At 29.9% G+C, this 26,866-nt stretch overlaps 1 protein-coding gene across 6 annotated transcripts in view; it reads right to left on the reverse strand.

The window, feature by feature from the left end:
- Rph (Rabphilin) overlaps positions 1–26,866 on the reverse strand; it is a 132,269-nt gene that overhangs the window by 42,006 nt on the left and 63,397 nt on the right. For all 6 annotated transcript variants that reach the window (XM_076399882.1, XM_076399886.1, XM_076399887.1 and 3 more), the window contains one exon: positions 889–1,039. In XM_076399882.1, the coding sequence (XP_076255997.1) occupies positions 889–1,039 (151 nt within the window). The remainder of the gene's footprint in view (positions 1–888; positions 1,040–26,866) is intronic.

Raw genomic sequence — 26,866 nt, forward strand, 5'->3', positions numbered from 1 at the left:
TAATGGATGAAATACGGATAAACCACTTAACTCCGGAATCAAACCGATCGTCATCTAAGTTAACAGAAACTAGTAAATTTTGACCGCATACAGCAAATAAAAAAAATTCATTAATACAATGCACGGTGTCACAAGTCAATCATAACAATGGCAAAAATACATGAATCAAACTTCGAATTTCTCCCACATCTAGGGTATTCGCCAGATTTGGCTCTCGCCGATTACTGGCTTTTCGCAGATCACAAAAAATGCTCACCGGTAGGAAATTTCGTTCGAATGAAAAGGTTATCGCTAAAACTGAGGCCCATTTTGAGGCAAAATATATATTGTGGCTCTAAATGGAGATAATGAATAAATTCAATTTTGAACAAAATAAAATGCTTTATTTTATTATAAAAATGTTATTTCACATTTCTTAATATATTGAGACCTTCTTTTGAAGATTTGATCAAAAAATTCCAATAATTCCATTGATTTAGAGGTGATTATTTGTATAGCCCAGTAGACAATAAAATATGCTACTATAGTAACAAATTAGCGATGAATAATGAAAAAGGAACCAATCCATTCCGATTTAAAAAAGTTTACTACAAAAGCCACTAGAAAACTCAAGAAAAGACGTCATAATAAATATATATTATCCCAAATGAAGTTAGGGTGAGATCTTAGACACAGTTAGATATTAATACAATATTATCGCAAAATATACAATTTTGTCTTCTACGAAAAATAATTCGTCAAAACATACAATATGTCGTTCGTTAATTCCTCATTGTTTGCGCAAACATTCTCTATTAATCTCTATTAATACAGAAATTTACTGAACATTGTTTTATCTTGAAAATAGCTTTTAAAAGAACAATACATAGAAAACAAAGCTATATTTACCCTTTCTTGTTCCGTTAGGTCCAATTTCTCCGCCCTTTGAATGACTTGAACTATTGCCTTTTGTTCCTGTTCGGCGAGCGGTTCGTTTAGCGATGGTGTTGAACTGAAGCCACTCATACTGCCGGTCTTGACGCTCCATCCTGTTTTCAACCTAGAACAAAATAGGAAGAACATTAGAGCTAATTACGTTATTTATTGGACATGACGAATGTCATCAAGCTATGTAAATTTGAATCAAACTTGTATACTCGTATAATGTTAACTAGTAAGATTTTAATTAAATGTTTTTTAAGGCTTAGTCTTAACTTATTACATATAATATAACACACATCTAACAAATAAAATCAATAATGTGATTATTCAGATTCCAAATATAATATCAAATTGTGTTTTAGAAAGATTTTAGACAGATAGTTATCGTCACAAATGTTACTAAAGTAATATTAATCTTGATGTATCCGTGGGTGCTATATGTTTAGTTAGTAATCCGGGCTTCCACCCGCGTCTGGTTCTTAGCCGAACCTATAGTTTTCTGGTTTCGTTCTGGTCAGTTCAGCCGGTGCAACGAAAAATAGAGAACAAAAAATAGAAACTAAAAAAAATTGTAATATATAACATAACAGGTCAATTATATAACAGGTCAATTGAAAAGTCCACGGCCTACCATAGTAAGACATATTTTTTGGTTGGTAAAACAGGTTTTCTTTATTCAACATAATTCCCTTCAAGCGTGATACACTAACTGTAGCAACCCTCCAATTTTTCGATACCATTGTTGTAATACGATTTGTCCTTTGCTTCAATATAGGCCTCAGTTTCGGCTATCACCTCTTTTTTCGACGAATACTTGTTCCCAGCGAGCAGTTTTTTAAGATCTGAGAACAGAAAATATTAACTGGGAGCCATATATGGAGAATACGGTGGATAAGGAAGCAATTCAAAGCCAAATTCGTGGATTTGTGCCATCGTTTTCACTGACTTGTGACACGGTACATTGTAGGGTGAAGCAGCACTTTCTTTTTCTTCAAATGCGGCCATTTTTCGACGATTTTGTCCTTCAGACGGTCCAATAATGCTACGTAAGAGTCGTTGTACCTTCCTTTTTCAAGGCTGTGAGTAAAAATTATTCCATGCGCATCCCAAAATGCAGGCGCCAAAACCTTGCCAGCCGACTGTTGCGTTTTCCACGCTTCATCGTGTGCAGTCCACTCCTATGACTCTCGATTGGACTTCGGAGTGAAATGATGCAGCCACGTTTCATCTATTCTTACATATCGATGCAAAAACTCGGGTTTATTACGCTTGATCATCTTCAAACACTGCTCTGAATCATCAACTCGTCGTTGTTTTTGGTCAAAAGTGAGCACCCATTTTGCACAGGCTTTCTCATACCCAAATATTCTAAATATTCTGCTGCGATAGTTGCGAATTCGAATCCTGCTAGGGCATGGATGTACATTATATTTTTGATTGTAATTATAAATGTCTTTATAGGCAAAAATGGAAAATCCGACTAGGAATAACCATCTCAGTCACGCCAGTAACCAGGCTGGGTAAGATAAGATGTACACGTTCAGTTGATATCTTTAGAGTATATGATATTCATTCAATTTCACTTTACGGTCATTCAAAATCATTTTGTGGAATTTTTGAATATTTTCGTTACTCATTTCACCACGTCTAAACTTAGCATACCAATCCTTGATAGTTGATTTTGCTGGGCATTATCCGGAAACTCGGCATTAAGCCAAATTTTTGCTTGAACTGTATTTTTCCCTTCAAAAAGCAATATTTTATCAACAGGCGAAATTCCTTTTCATCCATTTTTTTCACAAGAACGAAAGTTACTTCACACAAAATGCTAAAATTCACAAACTTATGATCCAACAGCTGTCTAATTTATAAACGCATCTCTTGACGGTCAGGACTAATTAAAAAATATAGGGATTTAATTCTAGACTTTTTAAGTGACCTGTTATATTCCCCAATTTCTCCGTCAATTATGGACCGGTTTTCAAAATTCTTGTTTTATTCCAAAGAGTGCAATTCCAAGGTGGTCCCATTGGAACCAACTGGGAATATGATGTGGTAAAGGGAAGGGGGTAATTTGGGTGGAACCATCAAATTTCAAAGGCACATACAAAGTTTTCACATATCTTTTTATTTAAAATAATTAGATATTTGTGAATAAAGATACTGCTGAATGGAAGACCGGAAGTCATTCACTGCAAAAGCCGTTCAGTTTGCTTTTTTAAATGCTAACCATATCATATAAGAAGTCATAGACATTTCGCAGGCAATATCTTCTATGAAGTAGTTGTTAGAGCATTCAAATCATAATCGGGGTTCGCGGGTTCAATTCCCGGGGGCAGTAGCCTTTTGTTGTTGCTCTAGTTTGGTTAGCACATTAGTCAAATCACCTAGGTTAGGTAGCGGCACCCGGGGCCTGAAGCGTTCCGCACTTTCAATCATTGTTTCTTAATTCATATTTTGCATCATACGGGCTGCACCTTTACTTGGCCTACCCATTGTTATACGTAACTACGTAATTTGTTAAATAAATATCTAACACTAAAAAGAGAAAAATTGTTTAGTTAAAAATATTTTAACTAATTTAGTATTCTGTTCTATTGTTCTGGAACTATTTTTAAATTTTATTTAACAAGTTGTTCCTTGTTATACATATTTACTGTTTATACACATTTTAAATAATTTTAAAGATATGTGGATTTATTTTATAATTATCTAGAAATTTGAAACACATTTTCTAGAAGGAAAAGTGCACTCGAATAAAATGACTACTTGAATTCTTATAGTTCAGGAACGGAATCTCATCTCATTTGGTAGAGTGCTTTAGACTAACTTCTGATTAGAGTCAAAATGCATTTTGCTTTATCGGAGTAGATATTTTAATATATTAAAGTACATACAATTGAAAGCTATATAATATTGTATTTAAAAAAATTTCAAATGTAGTTTATATTTACTAAAAATATAAACAATAAAGGATAATTAAAATGTAACCCGTTTAAATTAAAGTCAATAAATTATTATCCAAGTTGTCAATATATTTATAATTCTGTTGGCAGCAATTTCATTATTAAAATAATATTATCTATTAATTATATTTTCAGCTCGAATTTCGACACAAATGGGTTAAATTAAATTTATTACGTGTTCAGCAAATTTTAAATTAATATAATTTCTGGTATAATATTCCGTACGAGCGGTTATCCAAAAGAAACTGAATTTGTTTAATGGTGATCTGAGTATGTAATTTTAATATACTTTTTATCGATAAAAATTAACCAGTTCATATATATTTTACATTAGCTAACTTTTAACAGAAAATTTGAAAATCTTTAGGAAGCCATAAAAAATTCACCAATAAAAAGGATATTTTTATGTATTAAGTGGGCTAATATATTCTAAATATTTTTTAACTTAAAAAAGCATTTAGTGAAATATTATATTAAAAACTGTTATTTCACTTAAAAAGATATTTTATTTTTTTCACTGGTGATAAGAACAGGTCAAAAGTAATATCTCGATAACTCTCAAATTTTAGACATCTCACTCATTTCACAATTTGATCGATATTTATACGGTTTAACCACCTAATCAAAGTGTTCAAGCAACCCCAGAAGAGATGGATAACCTTCAAGTAGTGCAAAATAAACTTCTAATTTTAGAGCACTCCATCATTTGGTGATACACACATACGTTGACAAACTGGCCCTTTAACGGTTCGGGAATGCATTAGACCCCTTTTCAAAAAATTCGTTACAGACGCAGCACAATCCAAAAATTTTGTGTTATTGCCGAATAGCTAACCCTTAAGCAGTGAATTCACTCACCCCATAATTTAAGCCCAATTCTATACGAGCGAGGAACTTATCAGCTAATCAGATAAACAAAAAGAAATACATTGTATCCATCGGGGATTAATATAAATCTGTTTTATTTTTAAAATATTATTATAATTATTCATTATAGATTTTAAGTTTCAAAACACATTTACCTTATTTTAAGCAGTGTATAAGGAAGTTGGAAATATTGCACAGAAATGTATGCAAGTATCACGATAAAATATATAAGTGCTGGATTGATTGGCACAATGGTCAAGGCGACATGATGGGCCATCTCCCGTTGCGATAGTTGCGAATTCGAATCCTGCTGGGGCATGGATATACTTCATATTTGTGATTGTAATTATAAATGTCTTTATAGGCAATAATGGAAAGTCCGACGAGGAATAACCACCCCAATCACGAGAGTAATCTGGCTGGATCAGAGCCCACGTTAGGTCCAGATAAACCGTCATTGGTCATTGGTCTATTATATAGAATATAACAAAAAATATGCAAGTTGAAGTTTATTTTTGATATGTAACCGCACGAGGGACGAGTGTGTCTTTAAATTATTGCAACTTTTAAAAATTGGCTAGAAATTTTTTAGTGAATAATGATTTCGTGATTGTTGCCTTATTAATAATTTTCGATGGAATATTTTCAATATATAGTTTCAAATGGGTACAATTATTAACATTTAATATACAATATACACTTACAAAGCAGATTTTTAGGTTTAATAACTAAAAAATAATAATAACACTATAATCGTATAAATAAAAATTTTATTGTTACTGGCTTACCGTTTGATTTTATTATATGTTATATGGATAAAATAGAATTTTAAACTGGTAAACAAATATTAATAACAAAATAATATATAAATCACGTAAAGCGTAAATCTTTATTTTTGGGACGAATCAAATACTGTAATATAAAATAACATCAACGTTACATATGATGACGACGAAATTTTGTTTCCTGTTTATGCGTTTTTTTGATTTAGTCCATGCTTTATGATTGACAACATTAGTATAACTTATATTAATAAACATATTAGTATTAAATTTCCGCTATAATAAATAGATTATTTAAATATTAAACAACCTTGAGAGATAACAAAAAAAAATTCCAAAATGTAAACATGATTTTAGTTTTATAAATGTCTAATTTTTATTCAACAAATTCATATATTGGAACTGATATTAATGATGAAGTAAATAACAGTATCCTTTTGACCAATCACAAACAATAAGCATAATGACAGTAATAAAGAATCACAAATATAATGACTTATAATTAATAACATAAAATAAAGGAATTCTAAGAGAAATATTTGATTTTGTGATTACTAAGGTTTTAGCACAAATTAAAACAACAGAACTATAGATATTATTAGAAAAATTAGCAACATAAAATTCCAGTCAGACGCAATTTTTTTAGCCCTTATTTCGGTATCACTTTCATCTGGGGCGCTTCCATTTATTTGCATCATTTCTCTTACATTTCATAGTTATACTTTCGGTCTTGTACTACCAGAAATTTTCTCATGGTATTCATTCACTGAGGGATTCTATGTATTATAGAGCAACTTTTACTTAATATTCCATTCACAGATATGTTAGAAGTTCCAAATATTGCCTATATTTATTAATAAAAACACAGTGTGTGATTTAATTTTCCACAGAAATACGTATGTCATTTTACTTTTAGTAAGTTTTACTAAGGTACATATACTGTTTTAATATATGATAAAAAAAAGTCTTACCAATATTTTTGTTTATATTTTAGTTTATAATTTCGTCGTCAAAGAAAATTATAATGGAACTCATATGTCTTTGATAAAATTAAACAATTTGTCTGCCATAAAATATGGTATAATATTAGAAAATGAATTATTACATACTACCAATATCACACTGGTAAAATAATTAATAACTGCAGGCTCACGTTGTCTAAAGAGTGTATAGTGACAGCCATGATTACTAGATAGAAACTGTAAGAATAGTATTATTGAGATCCAGTGGCCCACAATTACTAAAACATAACAAACACATCAAAATTCTATTATCTATAGAAAACCTACTGAATTTTTATGGCGATAGTTTCAAAAGTTAGATGCAAAGATATTTGACAACACTACAGAAGAGTTACTTTTATGTAGCTGATAGTAGCTATATATATTTGATGATATATCTTCCACATTGTTAAACAGTTATCAGATCTGTGGAAAAATGTATCTAAGGTAGTTTGTATAATTTTGTGAATAAAAAGCACACATTTTAATTTAATTATTAATTGTAATTATGATTTCATTTCCTTTACTACAATGACAACACTTGGGATTTGTACATGTAAATGAAGTAAAATATACCCATGTAACTTTCACACTGCATAGAATAATATGCTCAGCAGTACACATCAATAATTGTCAATTACTCGCCATCATGACAGTAAATGCCTTGGCTTGCATCTTGGAGGACACCTATCTTGGAAGTAGCACATACTAAAAAACGAAAACAAATAGGACTTAAACTATATCAAATGTATTGGCTTGTCGGGCTCAAATAAAAGTTACCCTTAGATAATAAGATATTGCTGCATATATCAATACTTAGACCATTTGGCTTTTAGAATACATCTATGGAGTATTGCCAGCAAGTCTAATATAGCCATCAATAAGTCCAAAATAAAGTGTTGATTCAAACTGTAATAGATGATGTGAATTTGATAAACGACGTTCTGCACTGAGTCCATTTATATATTCGATGGTTTATAACTAGCAAACTAGAAGAGATAATTCAATTTGTATCAGTATAATAGATTTTTTTCAATTTAAAATATACCGTGTCTAATGAAGCGATACTGCGTGGTATCATTTTATAACCCGAAAGGAGTGACATTTTTAATTGAATTGAATTGAATTTAAGTACATTATTAAAGCATTGAGGAAACATATACAATCAATGCAAATTAGAAAGCATTATTTCAACATTATTGTTCAGTCAGTTGCTACGAAATACTTAAGTCACATAGAGATTTGGAGCCCTTTCGCGTTTATTCAAAACCAGGGATGCTGGTACAATAGTACAATATAGATATAATGATATCTTTGATCCGATATTTTTCGATATATTTTTCAAAAAAGTATTGATAGTTATAAATGAGAGTATCTAACCTTTAGATGTAAAGTTAAGTATCGATATTATTAATCTACGGCTTTCGAAAGAGAGCATACAACTATTGTTTTGATACTTCTTCCACTCGGGCTTTAAGTGAATTTTGCATTGTGTGATATGGACATTATTTGTTCGCCGTTATTTTAATATATTGTTTTTTTTTTCAATATTGAAATAAAGATATTTTTTCGAGACCAATATTCCTATTTAAACCTGCATTCTATCTATCTATTATATTATCTATTATATTTGGTACAAATTTTTTGTTTTGCAGAAATAATATTTGTTTGAAGTAAAGTATATCAATTTATATATTTAAATGAGACATAAATATTTCAGAATGGTATATTGAGTCACTCATGGCAAGTTTTATCAAGAAAATTTTATATAGGTAGTAACAGGACAAACTAAAGGTAAATATAGTAATACCATAATGAGTTTACAAGAATACATTGCATCGAAAAAAACAAGATCTAAGCGTAAAACATAAATATGCTCTCATATCATAAATGAAAGTAAAATACGTTATACTCAGATATAAAATTGTTAACTAACAATTACTACTTGATACTTATTACTTGACTACTTACACCTAATTAGGTGGATTAGGCCTTCGTGGGATACTACTACATAAAAAACCCGCCTAGAACCCTACCTATACTAGTCTGGAAAAATTCAATGTATATATAATAAAACAACTCTAACCTATAAATTATTGTGGTTGTATAATTAATTGTAGTTTTCAGTTCTTCAATAATATATGCATTAGATGTACTATAATGTAAAAATAAATTATAATACATAACATTTTTATTTCATTATTTTATTTGGATTAAATTTGTTATATGTCAGAGCCAAAATGTACTAAAACTCAGGGCTGCTGCGGCAACATAGCGACAGTTTGACAGGTCTCCCATGTCACTACTGTTTTGAATAGACTATAAATATGTATAGTAAATAAGTAAAAATACCGCGCCCGTTGACAACCTGAAGGTAATGCCGCAGAAGCAAATTGTTTCTAATTGTTTTTTATATTTAATAAAAAATTTTAGCCTCTTGTACTTTTATTTTATAGATTAAGTTTGAAAAATAAACAAACGGATTCTTACTTACTAACTGTGTTGTTTATATAATAGAATAGTTAACAAAGAGCATACATTGCAGCATAAATGAGTGAGCACAAATTCAATATTACATTGATATAATAAAATTCTAAAAAGATAATCTTAAAATTTAGTACATGAGCAAGTCTTTTAACTATTCTTTTATAGACCATGTATATATAGGATCAAACACGAACACTTCTTTAGCTCATGGGATTAAATTCAAAATAACATTTCAAGTACTACGTGAGAAGGTAAATAAATGTATCTGTGGGCGTCATACGTATTTCCTCAACAACACTTACGTTGGGTTCATGATATAGCTATGCAAATATAAACATCCAATAACGTATAAATGAATACAAACGGTGGCAAAAATGCAAAAATTTCAATTTGTTACTTTAACTAGAACAAAATTTTATCTCTATCTCATGAAATATTTATATATTACATATTCAACAGTATGATAAAGTTTTATTGCGATTTTTTCATCAAATTTTATGAACATTAATTATATATAAGGTTTATTACTTTTTTTTACTTTTGTGTCAAGATGTATTTAAATGAAACTCCTAATTAGACAACACACGATGTAATTCTTAAGGAACTAAAAAATACGCGACCCACTACGAGGATACCAAAATATTTAAAACTTTTAATCAGAACAATACGGTACATCGCCATTTCTTTTGAGGAATGCTTGGCTTGCAATGTTGCCAAATATAAAGGCAAGAACTATATATTGTACTAAATACTAAAAAAACGCATCTACGCTATTATTATTTTTTGTTTCAAAACAAAATATAAAAGTTAATGTCAGAAAGTTTTGTTAATTATATTATTTTTCTAAAATAACATACATCCATAAAGCAAATAGCGTAGCTGTAAATTTCGCAACAACGACTTTTGACGTTTCTTCTTGCGGGGAGTAGATTGTGGTGACGAATATACGAATAGTTCCGAAAGTAGGCGAATCTTGGGACCACGATGATTTTTAATGTATCTTGATACTGAAGGTGATTTTAGTTTAGCACGTGCGCATTTTCATTTATTTGAATTAATAGTATGAGCAAACAAGTGCTCTTCTTGCAATCTTTACACAAGCGCATATATTTTTTTTAACTGGTGTTGAACATTTTAGTCTAATATATTCTTCTTTGTATGTGGTTCCGCGACTGAGAAATTTAGTCCCATAAAATTAAAATGCAATAATCAAATATATCTTACAATACTACTAAAGGAAATACTGGAAACTCATGTAAATACTATCAAATATAGTAATATAAAATTATCATTAATTTTTTATGAACTATTTTTAATTTAAAATACTAATTAAAATGCATAATTTAATAATTGAAAGTGTCCTAATTTTGTAAATAATTACCTAGTAAATAAACATTGAGGGCCATTTGAAGATAAAAATTCATATTCTTTTCAGATAAACAAGATTTTTTAAAAGACTATTTTATATAGACTATTTCAAAAGAAATCATATTGAAACATTTTTAGACAAAGGCCATAAACCATATTTACATAAAGACTTGATATTATCTAATATTATTTATAAAAAGTCCAGAGCCTATTAAAGTCTGGTATATGTTATGTCATTCCTTTACCTGAAAGTAAAAATTTCATCTCGCAGATCATCGTAGTTTTCATCTGAATAGAAGTCACCAGTCATAATACATCATTATTTTCACAAAACAATTTTTTTACTTGTGCTCTTTAATAAAAATATATTAATTTTTCCTGGTTTATTTCACTCCTCCGCCTTCACTAGATCATTATGGTGTTACTGGTGATTAATATTATATGTTTTCTTTATTCGATTCAACTCTCAATAACAACTTTGGTGGTTAATTTTCCCACAATAAACAAAATTGATGCTGCTTTTATATTTTAAATTTCTAGAATTTAACCTTATATTCCATACATACCTTTGCTCTTCCATATTTTAGAACCATTATTTGTTACAATACTAAGAATAACACAAAAATTTAAATTTTTATCGTTATAAACTTGTTAATGCATCGCAAAATCTAAATATTCTAGATAATTTTTTACTCGATCAACTTTTAATTTTAAAACGGTCTATTATACACTGCAGTACACCATTATTTGTCATTTAATTCGATTTGTTCATGTTTCCATTTTTACCGTTGCTTTGCAATAGTTTGTGTGTGAAAAATAACGTTTAACGTCTCTTGTCTACAGTCTCTTTTTCACAATATTTTCAAATTTATTTAACACTTGTATAAAATATTTGGTATCGAACTGGCAAACTGTCTGAATATTAAATAGGCCAAATATGTATAAGGTATATGGGATAGAAGGTTCAGGTGTTTTAACAAACGGGTATCTTTAAGCCATTCTTGTAATGAACCTGAACTGAATATGAGTTGCAACATAGATTGAGGATATGCCTTCCTTGATATCATATCTTCTCCATGAAAGAACCAGAAATTGTTGATTGATATATTTTTATAACATGTTGATAGAAACATGTTTCTTTCCAAAATATTCCAAAACAAGATAATTTGAAACAATTACAACACACATAATATTAAATCCTCTGTTACAACAATAGTCACAGTTTATAAACTTAGAGAGCTAATATGTATTTTTAGCACATTCTAAGAACAAATGGGCTAACATCAAAAAAATATACAACATTTTTAATATACCATTTTTATTGTTGGACAGTGTGCTCAGACTGGAAGTCCATATATAGTTAATCAATAATATAATTTATAAATCAAAGACAAAGTGGCTACAATGGCTTTAACTCAAAACCATTGCAACTCTACGTGTAAATCATTTCAACTGGATAAGAAAAATATCATCATTTTGCAAACATAATAATAATTCCGTTAATTATAACACATTAACAGATATTTAACTCCAATTTTCGCATAACAGATATTAGTTCAAGGAATCCTTCTATGCCCTAAACCAGGTTAAATACGTCTATGACCCCAATTCTGCGACATTGACTGGCAACACGATAATTAACAGTAATGTTGGCGCCGGTCCTCGACAATGATGAGGGCGTCAGACGCGACATTTCCCATTCTTCTTCGTAGCACGTTTATTGCAATTGAAACACGACAAAAAAAATTAATTATCTCTGTGGAATTTCTAATTTAAGATGGGACAACAAACTACTACATAGCTTCTTTTTTTGATTAAATTTTGTCGACAAAAATCAACGACATTATAAAAATTAGAATAGAATTCGTAGTTTTAGTTATTTGTTTTATCTACGTCAATTTACATTTAATTAAAGACATTTTTTTAATAAATTTTTTTAAATGCTTGCTTAAAAACTATGTTTGAAATAAATATATTTTAGAGTATTTCTAATATATCCAAAGAGTCTTAGGGATCAAGGGTAACATTTCGCGTGTGGGGAGTATTGTTTAGTAATAAGGTGTACTGGGTGTACTGGTAACTGGGTGTACTCGGGATTCTGCATATTATTTGACATTCATTCATATGATGCCCTCTGCTAGCTCTACTAAACAGGTGACAATTCAAATATTTCTAAGGACAGTTAATTAGAATTAAAAAAGGACAACCAACCGAAGTATGAGCGATTATTTTTCATTTCTGCGTTAAATGGCCTGTCACGTTTATATCATGGTAAACTTTCTCACAAATAATGCCGCAAATACACCATTATTACTGCTATATTCAATGTTGGATTATTATATAAGTTAAAATATATTAGCGTAAATATGTATTTATGTTTGTTACTCCATTTCTTTAGATTATTTCGAAAAGCGTTGGCGATTCAAAAACATATTACTCCAAAATACTGAAATAAAAGTAAAACTCCGACAGGTAATTTTCCAGGTCCTTTTTTTCCAATTGCTTTCTATACCTTCACCCAATATTTCTCGCTATTTGTTGAACATCAAATGACTAAAAAATGAAGAAATTGTATTTCTAATGAAGAATTAAATTTTAATTAATATTATTTGGTACTCGTTTAATAATATAGGAGAATTTATATATTCAACAAAAGATGGCGTAATGGGTAAACAAGCTATAAAACTATAATATCTTCCTAAAAATAGATTGTTCAAAAATAACATATTGCAGATAAGGAACATCTAACTCCAGATTTTTATTAAAACCATTGCAGCCGTTTGAGAAATTGTTGTAGCATATTTATGTATAAAAGTGCAAGTGGCAGTCAACAAAATCTACAAATGGACGAAATATTGGAAAATTCAACTTAATAGCTCAAAATTTGTGTTAATTTTGCATTGAGGCAAAATAACAAAAACTTAATTATATCACTCAATAGATGCCCGATTCCTCAAGCAGAATTAGCTAAATACCTTGGAATCCATCCTGACGGTAGATTAAATTGGAAGCATCAGGTTAGACAAAAAGCAAAACATATTAGAACTAAAATAAAACAACTGTACTGGTTAGTCGGAAGATACTCTCAACTTGATCTAAAATCAAAGAAGTTGATCTATAATACAATTATAAAGCCAATTTGGACCTATGGGGTGCAAATATGGGGTTGCACTAAAAATTCAAATCAACTAGTCGTACAACGGTGTCAAAACAAGGTTCTTCGATTGATTATCAATGCCTATCGCTATGTAACTAATGATGCACGATGACCTGGAAATCAAATGGATTTGCAAAGTAATCCAAGATTTCGCCTTGAAACACGAAAGAAGATTACTAAATCATAATAATGTGGAAGCAATACAACTGCTGGACAGCGCGCAGGATGTCAGGAGATTGAAACGAACAAAACCATACGAACTTATATAAAGTGTATACATTTTGTGTAAACTATAGCTATAAGTTAATAATTAATAAATAATTATAATTATGTAATTGAGGAATACATACTGATGTATTTTCTCGCACTTGTCTTGTTTGTTAATTAATCCAAGTATATAGGAAAAGCAGTCATAAATTAATTGTAAATTAAGATTCTACTAACCGTATCTAATAAAGATGTTATAAAAAATATTTATGTATATATTTGGACAAAGTAAAATTGTTGCCAAATTGGCAATAATAGGAAAACCGTGTCATACCGGCCAATTCCACTTTTGTCGACTATGTCCAAATTATTTGAAAAACTTCTTGAAAAGTGTAAAACTGATAATTGAGGAAAAGCATCTTATTACGGAATATCAGTTCGGTTTCATCCATCATGTTCGGACAGAATCACCGAGAAGAAATTAAACATTCTTCAGCTGTGTTTTTAAATATTTCTCAGGCTTGCGATGAAGTTTGGAACTATAATTTAAAGCCTTTGATTAAAACGTTCCTGGCCAATACTCAAACATGTTAGAATTATCTATAAATGACCGATATTAGAAAGTCAAACAAAAAGATGTCTATTCAAACTTGAAGAAAATAAAAGCAAGTGTCTTACATGGAAGTGTATTAGGACCATTTATTTATCTGCTATATATTCTGGACTTTTCAGCATCCAATGAAAATGCTGTTGCTATATTTGCATATGACACTGCAATCCTAGCTTTGAAATTAACAATACTGAATCAACAGAAAATCACGACCGACTATTGCCGAAATACAATGCTGGTCAGAAGAATGGCGAATTAAAATGAATTCAAATAAATCATTGCATATTGATTTCACCAACAAAGAATCAAAAACAAGCCAGTATACATAAATAAACAACTAGTCTCGCTTGGAAATACAGAATTATTTTACCAACAAATCTTGAAACCAGTGTGGACCTTAACCAATGTGATAAAATATTTAACTCTGGAGTTGTACCAGCCAAAGCAATAGAAACGTTATACAAAGATTCCAAAACAAGGTACTGCGATTTATTGTTGTTGCTGCAGGGTACATTAGGAAAGACAATCTGCACGGGAACCTAAAGGCAGAAACTGTCGAAAACGTTATCTAAGACTATCATCAATGTTGGGGTTCTCTAGCTCTTAGATTATGATGGGTTAGTCAGAAGATTAAAGAGATTAAGACCATCTAGTTCAGTGAAGTTATTAGTAAAACCCAGTGCACGTTAAAAACACTGAAATAATTTATAGTTTATTTTTGCTACTTTACTAGATTGTTATAAAAAATAATAATAATAATAAAGAAAACATAAATAACAGAAGTGTATTTACTAAGATCATTAACAAATTATGTTTGCTATTAAACAAGTTGTTTTTATAACAATTTATTTGTTATTAGTAAATTGAAAATTGAATCTTTTTAAGAACTAAAAAGTGGAGGTTTTAATGCCAATGAAGACATAAAGTGCCAAAACATTCCAAATGCAATATATTTCAATAATTATTAAATTAAAAAGCGTCAAAAAGTTTATAACCAACTAGAACCTGATAAATCAACAACTGAAAAAATATAATCACCGCCTTTTTTTCTTAGCTAGCTATATTTTTGAACTGATTTTAACTTGCGATTAAAATAGAAATATGTTAATTTGTAAAGGAAACACATTGAATGGAAATATATATAGTTACTAAAATTGTATATTCGATCACAAGTTCAAGCTCTGTATTCGGTTCGATCTGAGAATTTATGTTAGTCTGCCTCAACCCAATGAATGCATGTATAACACACAACAAAAAAAAGCAATAAAATAAAAATAAAATTGTGTTAAAAAATCAGATAATTCAAAATTATATTACTTTTAATGTATTTAGTAATGTTGTAAATATTACATTTATTGTAGACATATATAAGTTAATACAATTACATTTTCATTAGAGATCGTTTTATTAGAAGTAAAGAGACTGTAGTAATTAATGTGATTTTTTTTGTTTGCTTATTAAATTTTTTTGAAATGTTTCAGTTTAACTAGTAAAGCAACTGCAACTCTAGATAAAATTATAAAAGCTGATATACAGAATGCTTTGTATGGGCTAGCTTACCTGCTAACAGCCGTTAAATTGTGCTAAACAGGGTGCAAAAATACACAACAAGCAAGAATAATGCTCTCAATAATATCTGTCTAAGATTGAACTAAAAAATGGAGCAGTTTCAACTATCTGGTATACAAATATTTATTAAGGTTTAAATATCACTTTAGAATTCCTTTAGCTAGTTTTCCCATGCTTATTCTGTTCATCTATGGTTTAATAAATAATAGGAACCACGAAAGACTAACCGATAGATAATCAAATAGAATTAGCTTGTAGTAAGCCATAATAATTAATAGCCATAATTAAACACTCTTAAAAATATCTCTATTTAAAATGATTGAGAGTGCAGTTAAATTTGAATCTTTTATTTTTGAATTAGCCTTAAAACATATAAGATTGCTTAATAGACTAGCCTAAGCTTCTTTAAGCAGTTCGGCGGTATAAAACGGAAATTTCCAAAAACAGATATTTAAAACCCATCTATAAAATAATTAAAAAATAACTTTATCTGTAAGAGAATTATTATAAATATCCTACAATATATTGATCCCATTCACTATAATGATTATTCACAAACGACCGTTCTTTATGATATCTAATAATTTGAAGTTGATAGAGTGCAAAAGAATTATGATGGTTTTACACATATTTTCTTTTGAAGAAAGCTTCTTTTTCAAGTTTCTTTTTACATTCAGTTAAAATAGCATGTCATTATATAACACTATTATGGGACCAGCTAAATACAGTTATCGATAGTTATACGAAGTCCTTTAGTTATTGTTAAAATACAGGTTTTAGTGAAATTTTTTAGGTTATGCGAGCAGTTATTTTATCTTGTATAGAAAACTGATTCACCAATGCAAGTTTCTTTTGGATTCCAAAACAGTGACTTTTATTAAACTTTCTTGATATATGTCCCCTTTCTCTATAAGCTCCCTTTAGTGTCCTGATCTGAGGTCACAACATTCCTTAAACTCCTGTAAAAATTTATAATTCTCCAAAAATCGCACTATAACCGATTTTTTAAAAACTTTAAATAGAACATATTAAATGTAATTTAAATAGAAAATTTGTATCACATTTTTATGGAAGATATGAAAGAGACTAACCAATACTAAATATCCTCTTATTCTCTTATTGAACTTATTGAACAATCTAATAGTAAGTAAATATATAGGAGCTTTAGGGCAATGAAGAAATAATAGTTGCAATTCGTGAAAAATAACGCAGTCTTTCTTTAGGACACTGCATTATATATGGAGATAAATGATCTTAAATATGATCTTAAAAAGCAAATATTGAACTATTTAATATTTGTACCAAGATTCAAACATGGGAGTTTCTTAATTAATATAACTTTCCAGAGGTAGTCTTTTTTATAAACATTAAAATACTGAAAGAGAACAAAGCTTATTAAAAACCCTATTAGTTTAAAATCTAATAATATATTTACTTTATAATGGACATATAAAGCTCGTGTATTGCCATACTTAAACTTTCAGGAAGTTATAAATGAATGCAGAATAAACTAATTATAAACTGGGTTAGAAGTTGCTGCTATCTCAGCTATTTGACAGAGCAGGGAACAAAGCAATAATTAAACACAACGGAGGCATCGTGTCCCGACTTCTAGGAGTTGCGTGAATATACTATTCCTATTTTGCAGAAAAGCAAACAGTTTAGGTATAATTCAGGTAAAATATGATTTTCTGAGATATTAACAGGGATTACAAGTAATCATATATGTCATAAAAATCAAATAAGACTTGTACTATAACATCTAGTCTCTTACGATAAGGAACGCTACATTCCCTAATACACGAGGATTTTAATTAAAACTGAATTCCAAATTTCTCGTATTCCTACCTGTCATTTCAGTTAGTTACTGTTCACGAATTGTTGCTCGCCAGGGTAGTGGTTAGGTGGTAACTTTTAAGTAAATTTTATTACATTTCAATTAGTTTTGTATAATCATTTATTACCTAATAGAGAGAGTTAGTAGCGGAAAATACGAAAATACGTGTGTAAGGCATGAATTAGTAGTAAAGTGTTATTATATCCACTCATCTACGATAATATTGGCAGTATTGTCAAGCTACTGAACTACTACTACTACTAAAAATAAAAAGGAAATATTAATTTTATATAGTAAGTATATAGTAAATATTCAGAAATTTTTACACTAACTACGTATAAATACGAATTACTGAGATTTTTTATTTTTGAAGAACGAGGAACGATTTTTGAGGAAGGGTTGAAGAAATTACTGGAAGATATTGTCTGGGGGAAAGTTAAAAAAACTGAAAGATGGCCAGCTAATAATTATCATCACCAGATTACTGTGCAAAGACACCGAAATGAGGAATAAGAGACGGTACACATTTTAGATTTGTAACTCTCTAAGGTACAATCCTGTACAGATACTGAGTAATATAATTATTAGTAGTTCGCTGAATAAAATATGCCACAAGGACTGACAACTGTCAGGTATTGCTAAATAAAATGAAATATATGTTCATATTGCTAGTACCTTGAGATCAGCATCAAAGGTATAATGTGTAAAAACTTCCTGTCGTCTGACTTTTCGAGAAGAGAGGCAAGCTTATCATAGTTAGATCAACAGTTCTGCAATATAATGTTGAAAATTTAGTGACTAACTAGTGATAAAAAAGTGAGTCTGTTTACTTTGATGTGAAAAATGAGGTAAGACAATTAAATTCTAATAATACGAAATACGAATGAATAATTTATAGCTGATAAAATGATAGAAATTGCATACAGAGGGATGTCAAATTCTGTAGATCGGTTCAGATTAAATCAATTAATAACGATCTAGAATAATAGTTAAACTTAAGTAATGATGTAAAAAAGAAGTCACAAAACTAATATATTTTTTGATAAATTACCATAAAAATTTCGTAATATGACACAATATTTAATCCATATATTATATAAGTATAAGGTAGAGTATAAGGTAGTATATGAGTATAAGGTAGAGGTTTTAGTGAGTAGGCGTCAACTATATATCCCGTCTTTTGGCTATAAAAGCTTTGTCCGAACTAAATGTAATAATTCAATAATTCACAAATAAATTATCTTTAGCTTGTTATGTCTTATATTTGCTATGTTTATGACCAGAATAGCTGGCTATTATCAAAAATACTCTAAATAATTTAAATATTATATTTATAACTGTTTCTTACTTATATTACTTCTACTATTATTTAATTTGCTACAGCTAAACTTGTTATATAATTATTGGTTTGCTTTATCAATATTTCTGCATTAATTATTCTTTTTTTCAAGATTTCTGCGTTGTGAAACAAATAATTAGTCACAATGCTACAAATTTTATGCTATCAACATATATCAAACACGTTATTAACTACATTTTGTTACATTAGCACTATATTAAAAGATCATGGCCGAATGTCATGATGTCAGTACTTGCCATTAGATGGTAGTCAAATTTTGAAGTCCAAGGTATACAACGTTTTGTATCCATTGAACGATAATTTGAGAAAATTAGTATCAGCAGGAAAATTATAAGACAAATTATTTTTGTGTAGAAATTTGTATATATGGGCCATTTGATTGTTACATGTAGCTATTCTCGGAATTTAAGGCATTTGTGTTTGAGCAATCGACAACGCCGAAAGAAGGCAACCTCATTTGCATAAAACTATATCCATATCTATGAGCTTTTCTATGTCAATTTACTACATTTTGCCAAAAGAGCTGGTGAAGTCAGTTTTTATGATATAGTCATGAAATATGCCAGCCACTCAGCTGATTAATTAAGCAGCATTTGGATCGAAATGCAAACTGCTCATCTTGGATAATATTCTTCGTTTTTGCATCTTCAGTTAAAACGCAGAATCGCTGATATTCTCTCAATAATGTTTGGTAATGTACTGAAAAGACTAACTGGAGGATATTAAAATGGCTCTTTTTTCGAAACTACAAAAATATAAGCCAATTTCTAACCATTTACAGAATTTCTATTTCAACATGAACTCGCTCCAACATTGTATTTTCGTACCGATCTTTTAATTTTTATTGGATAATAAAGAAAACAGAAGATAATAAATTCGATTTTATGTTATATAATATCATATTGTATATTTTGTGAGATATTAATGAAAATAAAAATTAAACTAAAAATGCATCGGAAATATCTAACATCACATCAACACCAAACTACAATTATTTGCGACCAAGTTGCCAAAGTTGTACAATATTTTATATTCCCATAACAGAGACGTCAAACTGAAATACAACTGTTGCCAGTGAACATTTGAATAATTGTCAAAAGGTAATTCAAAATACACATTAACAACTACTCCAATTTCGCTGCACCCTTTATTTCCATTCAATTTCAATTTCCTATTTTTACGGAATAATTATTGCAGTCAATTGAGCCATTTTCTTGAATTCTGTTAGTTACCCGTTTTAAAAAGTATTATGTTGCTCCGTATGAAAACTGCGAAATATATTATAGAAGAAAAATTCAGCAAGGGTATAACGAACGGTAAAATAATATGTCAAAAAACCATGTAAACTATGTAGATATACAAGACAATAAACGAATAATAGAGAGATAGTTGTAACAATTCAGGAATTCTTTTGTAAAGAGAAACTAACATGCAAAAATGTTTACCGATCAATAAGAAAGGAGGGAGGACGGAACAGTGAAGAATAGAAAAGTACGGGATCACAATATAATGGCGGATAAAGGATTACTTGGCCATGGGAGAGCTATGAAAATAAGTAACTAACATATTTTTTTAAAAGTCGGTAATATATAAGAGCTAATATATAACAGAAACGCAGACGGAATTTGAAAAACCAAGTAGTTTACAAAACGATATGTTAAAATAAGCAAGTAATCAAAAGGATACTCCAACAATTCCAGAAAAACAAAGATGTACCCAGGATTAGTACATAGACAAGTACCCACTTTTGGCTTTTTACCAATTCTGGCATTAATTTCCTTTTTCTGGTTTCCACCAGACATCACTTCCGATATCGAACACCTTTAGAACTGAAACAAGGCAAGCCAAAAGACTAAACCCTACATCAAATCGAAAAGATGAGACTGCCAAGGAGGATATGAAAATATATGAAAAAAAATTGCTGACGATGTTTTGATAACCATATGCAGATGGAATACGGAAATAAAAAATATATGAAAAATATAAAGAAAAACGATGATAAGAAAGCCAAAAGAAATAAACATCCAACATTAAAATAAAAAGTGAGGATTGAAAATTATTATAAATATTCAAAATTATATAAAATAAATTCATATACTTTACAAAACAGAGACGTTAACATCGGCCAACAATGGAAAAATAACATACAAAGAGCGGAAAGGAAATACATCAGAACAGTGAGACGGACAACAAAGAAGGACAGGATGAGAAATACAGAAATTATTAAATACCTCAATATGGAACCATTTGGAGAGTACCTAGAAAAGGGGCAATTTAGTTGGCGAGGCCGCTATAGCATAGGGAAGAAGCTGTTCTGGGAAGCAAAGCCGGAAAGGAAGAAAGGGAATCTGGGCTGAATACTACCTCTCTAGGTACTACAGAAAGGAGGAAAGCCCAGCTGAACCGATAATATTGAGTAGACACAAGAAACATTGAGCCGAATTCGTACATGGAATATGGGGTAATTACAGTTATTTATTTTCGTCCAGTAACATATATAAACCACCAAAATAACATTTTTATAGTAATTTAGTGTCCTTCACAAAATGTTTTTAGGACTCATTATTATACAAAACAGGTATACAAAATTTACGTCCAACTGGTAGTGCTAAATTGATGCCTTTTCTTGCTGATGATAATAAATATATAAATTATACGGGGAAGAATTTAATTAAGGTATATTTTATTTCACTAACACACACTAAAATTAAACAGCACTTTACCCGATATGACAAACAATAACTGCTTTATTTTATAAAGGTTTTGTTTGTAGTTAAATTAATGTAAAATCCTTAAATATGGGTACTATAATTTGCCATTAATATAATAGCTACATTTTAGTATGAAAATATAACAGGGTAATTTTATTAATGATTGTATATCACCTCATAAATTATAATGCCTGTATGCTTTCCACAATTATATATCCAACGTTACCATTTGTTTATTATTTGTGTTGTTTGTTATAACCTATCGAAAACTTATGCGACCTTGGATATATTGTTAATTTATTTGTTCGCTTTAGCTTTAAAACGAAACGTGTTGAAATAGTTTTTGAGTAGAGATTTTGCATCTCTCAACATTTTAACACTGTTAGCCCAGCCATGCTGTACTGATATGAACAAGTGGCACTCAAAAGGCGTTATATCTTGTGAGTAACTGGGTGCGGCACAATTTAGTGTACTTGAGCTGCAACTGATATATCTCTTAGAACTGTTGCAACCTATGGCCCGGGGTTGTAGTGTATCTTTTTGCGTCTTTATTTTCGAAGAGTACATTCATGTATACATTTCATTTTGTTGAATAGACGTCGGTTTTAGCAGCTTGCGATGCACCACAACTTTAATGCCATCATTGTAGGTAAAGTTGATGTAATAACTACTAGATAACTAACTACATAATAACGGTTTGAAAATTCTTTGTAATCTCCAGCTGGGAAGCTAGGAAGGGCAAAAATTATTTTAATAAAATATCACTATGAAGAAACAAAATTCAGAATGATTGACAATCAAGTAACAGCAATAGCAATTAATTTAGATAGGTATAGATTATACAATTTACTGGTTTCTGAGATACACTAAAAAATACCTTTCTATGTATTAAGTAACTTTAAAAAAGTTATAGTTGATGGGAACATCAGCGCTAAAATGCAAGATCGAGTCTAGAATGTGAAGAGTTGCATAAAGCAGATGCTGACTAGGATGTAACTACATGTAAACAGGTAGGCTGATTTGTTGGCCAACTAATCCAATGCTAGTAACAATGCTATGTACTTTGGGATGAAGTTTGACGCAAAACCTCTTTAGAAGGAGCATGTCAAAATGAAAAGAAAATAACTGGAAGAAAACTTAAAAAAATATATTGGCTATTCGGAAGAAAATCTAAATTATCCCTAAAGAATAAGCTCATGATGGACAAGCATATTGTAAAACCTATATGAGTTTATAGAATTCAGTTAGGGTAATTTTTATACGAGAATTAATATCAAGATAATTAAATCGAGGTACCATGATATAGATGCCCGGTTTTTCAAAATAAAGTCCTGAGAAGAATTGGGGATTCACCCAGAGGAACAATTACTTATACCCAGACCTTGAGATTCCAACTCTCATAAAGAAAATTAAGAGATTCGCAACAAGACATGAGGAAAGACTCCACATCCATGTTAAAACTAATGTGCTACATTAACAACACTGAATTAAGACGTAGACTTTCGAGAATTAAACCGTGTGATCTTGTGTAGTTGTCTAGTAAAACAAGTCTTTCTATATAAATATCTATTTAAATTACTGTAGAGGCAAAATTTAAGTTAATCAACTATTAATAATACGTCACCAAATTTTTTAAAAAATAATTGGCATCAAAAGTACCACTTTTAAGTCAATGTAATCCGAACCGATAATTGGAATAGCATATGCCTACAGTGAATAACTCAAGAATACTAAATGAAAAATTATTATTTTGTCTAGAAGTAAAGTAAAGTTCTTCGTAGAAGTAAAGTTGATTTTAGTGACTGGACCTACAGTTTAACGTGGGTTCTGAACCACGGTCCTTGACATTAAGCCTACCGATTGGCGAATGACTAACTTCTGATCTGATCCAGCCTGGTTACAGGTGTGACTGGAATCATTTTCCTTGTCGGATTTTGCATTATTGCATAAGAGAGTTACAAATTTTAAACAGCCACAAACGTAAATTTACGACCATGCTCCAGCAGAAGTAGGAGGACCATCCTGTCACCTTTACCAATGCGCCTCCAAGTTGGCAAATATCTTGTATAGAGAAAGCATCCTATTTAACACTTGAGTCAGGTTGTTTAACAGGTCTTTATGTTCATATTTCGTATTTCTATCAATAGATATTGATGATCAAATTCATATAGCTAATAAATCATTATTTCATTGCTTAATATGAATTGTTTGTTATAACAGCAAATGACGCAATGATTCTCAATAATTTATTCATAGTAGTCGCATGTAAAGCAATTTAGAAATTCAAGTATTTGGCCTATTAATTTTAACAAACTATTATTTCTATTTTTGTTGGTATTAAAGTGAGCTAATAAATTAAGATGAAATACAAACAATGAATAACAAATTTAATTACTCTCTATTGAGAGAAATATTAACAATAACAGTATTTCCGGTTAATTAAAATTTAACTGTAGTAAAGATAGTTACCTAAAACAATTCATTACAGATATTGTAAAAATAATACATTATATGCTATACATTTTTACTGTTTATTATTTCATTTTATTATAAAATAAAGCCTTAAATAATATGGAAGTGAAATAAATCCTGTAAATATAAAAAAATTAATAGTAATGGTCCTATCTGAATAAAAAATCCTTAACTTAAAATTTTTAGCGTTACTAAGCGGCATCGCTTTAACCACATATTCACATTGTCGTACGCGTTTTACCATATTACTGAAAAAGACGCCTTTAACATGCAAAAAGCAAAATTGGTTGGAGCATTTCGCTAAGAGGCACCCTGGATCGTTGCTTTATAACCACTTATAATAAAAGCCCGACTTCGTTGGATTTCCGGCCCTATTACGATACAGCAAAATGTAAGCGCTTCATGAAATTTGTTTACTTTGACTCAGTTCAGTGAACTTAAACGGAAAATAATTTTGGACTTTCATAATTTGCTTTCAATCATCAGAAGGAAGAAGTTTTTTTTGTTCAAATTAAATTATACTATTACAAAATAACGTTTTTGATCGAAAATTATTTGTTTTATATTAACATTAATCTATATAGAGTTACTGTATTTTAGAGTTAGTTATTAATTTAATGTGAATATGCACAACAAATGTGATTCAATTTTCACGAAAAACTATTAGTTTAAAATTAGTTATGCGAAAAAAGATTATTTGATATAATCAGTATTTTACTGAACGTATTGTAACTGATCAGCTGAGCAGTATTAAAAAGTTGACAAATATCAAAAACTTATTCCAAGTAAAAATTAAAATTACATAATAAAAGTATGTTTTGATCGCCAACTAACTGCACTAAATATTTATGAAGGCGAGCAGTAGAAATAAACCTGCCACTGCTAAGATCAATGCAGTAAAAAAATCCTTTATAAAGTCGTAGTATGAGTTAGGGATGAAAAAAAAATCGCTATTCCGATTTTAAAAATATTTTTTTTAAATTAATTAATTTTTTAACCTAATACTTAATTTTAAAGGTTGTATATTTTTGTGGCTAATATTTAACTTTTTTTTCTTAAAAATATCGATTTTTTTTTAAATATCGATATATGAATACGTTATATAAGAATAGAAATTTGTTAATATTTTAGGAAAATTTTTATTAAAATATTAGATGGCTTTTCCACAAATCTAGTATATATTTTTATTTCAATGATTATGTTCCATTTATATAATATGCTGAGTTGCCCTTTCATTCAATTTCAATTCAATTTCAATTCATAAAATCAGAATTCATCGCAATAGGAAACAAATTTCGCTATTTTTGTAGTCTCGTTTTATGATGGTCTATACAAAGAATCACGCGATAAGTGGGATAAGCAAATAGCGCCACGACTGTATTTATATTTTATTTATGAGATATATTTGCATAGAGCAATTTGCTGATCAATGAAGACCATGTTAACAATGATTCCATTTCTGATTTCATATATATATAAATGAATCGTTGTTCGTTAGTCTCGCTAATACTCGAGAACGGCTGGACCGATTCGGATAATTTCGGTCTTGAGTTATTTGTGGAAGTCCAGGGAAGGTTTAAAAGGTGTATAGATATGATAATGCTCGAAATTAAATAAAAATAATAATTTTGTTTTCTCTTTGATGTATCCCCCGTCATTCAGAAATAATAGTTTAAAATGAATAACTAATTAAATTCTATTATATATTCTAATATATATTTATTCTCAGGTGGTAAACAATAAACTTAATTTTAGCTAACTACAGTTGTTAACTATATATCATATTATTGTGATATAGATTGATAAATCTTAAGTTTTGTCACAAATTAAATTTGTGAACGCCACCAAAATATTTGACATTTGACAACCAACTAATATGTCGATCCATGTTCTATGTCGATCGATACCTCAGACAAAGAGTGCAATCTTCTATCTTTTTGAGTTACGACTACCGCTACGTGCGCGGGAACTTTCTCAACTTCGGTGATCATTTGTGATTGAATTTTGTGTGCTTTTTTTTATTTTTTTTGTGATACTTTACTGCTAAGTGCGCGAGAACTTTTCTCACTTTGACTAATTAAAATTTAGTTTACTGCTAAGTACGCGAGAACTTTTCTCACTTTGATTAATTACAATTTACAATGCCGACATGAAGATAACCTGACTTAGGTTGTCGCAGTCAATCAAATGTGCGAAGAACTACCTCACGTTCTAACCACACTGATGACCAGAGAGAGACAGATCAAGAAAATAGTCGTATTGCTGTATCAGAATTACGTACTTTAGAAAGTGACAATGAAGTAGATAGTGAAACATACGACATAATGAAATTGAGCGATTCTGCAGACACAGTGCTTCTGTGATCCTGGAACGAGCTGCATTCCACTATGATGTGGCAATATATTATTGTGCCGACAAATCGGTAACAATTGGGGAAATGATAATTTGTAGATATTGCAAGGCGTTGCAATACAGTGGTGAATCTACTGGATTATGTTGTGCTGGAGGCAAAGTAAAATTCCCACAATTGGTCCCACCACCAAATCCTTTA

This window comes from Rhynchophorus ferrugineus, unplaced genomic scaffold, assembly GCF_030347505.1.
Source record: "Rhynchophorus ferrugineus isolate W39M unplaced genomic scaffold, kcgeb_rfMv2 rfM3, whole genome shotgun sequence".
NCBI classification, from domain to species: Eukaryota; Metazoa; Arthropoda; class Insecta; order Coleoptera; family Curculionidae; genus Rhynchophorus; species Rhynchophorus ferrugineus.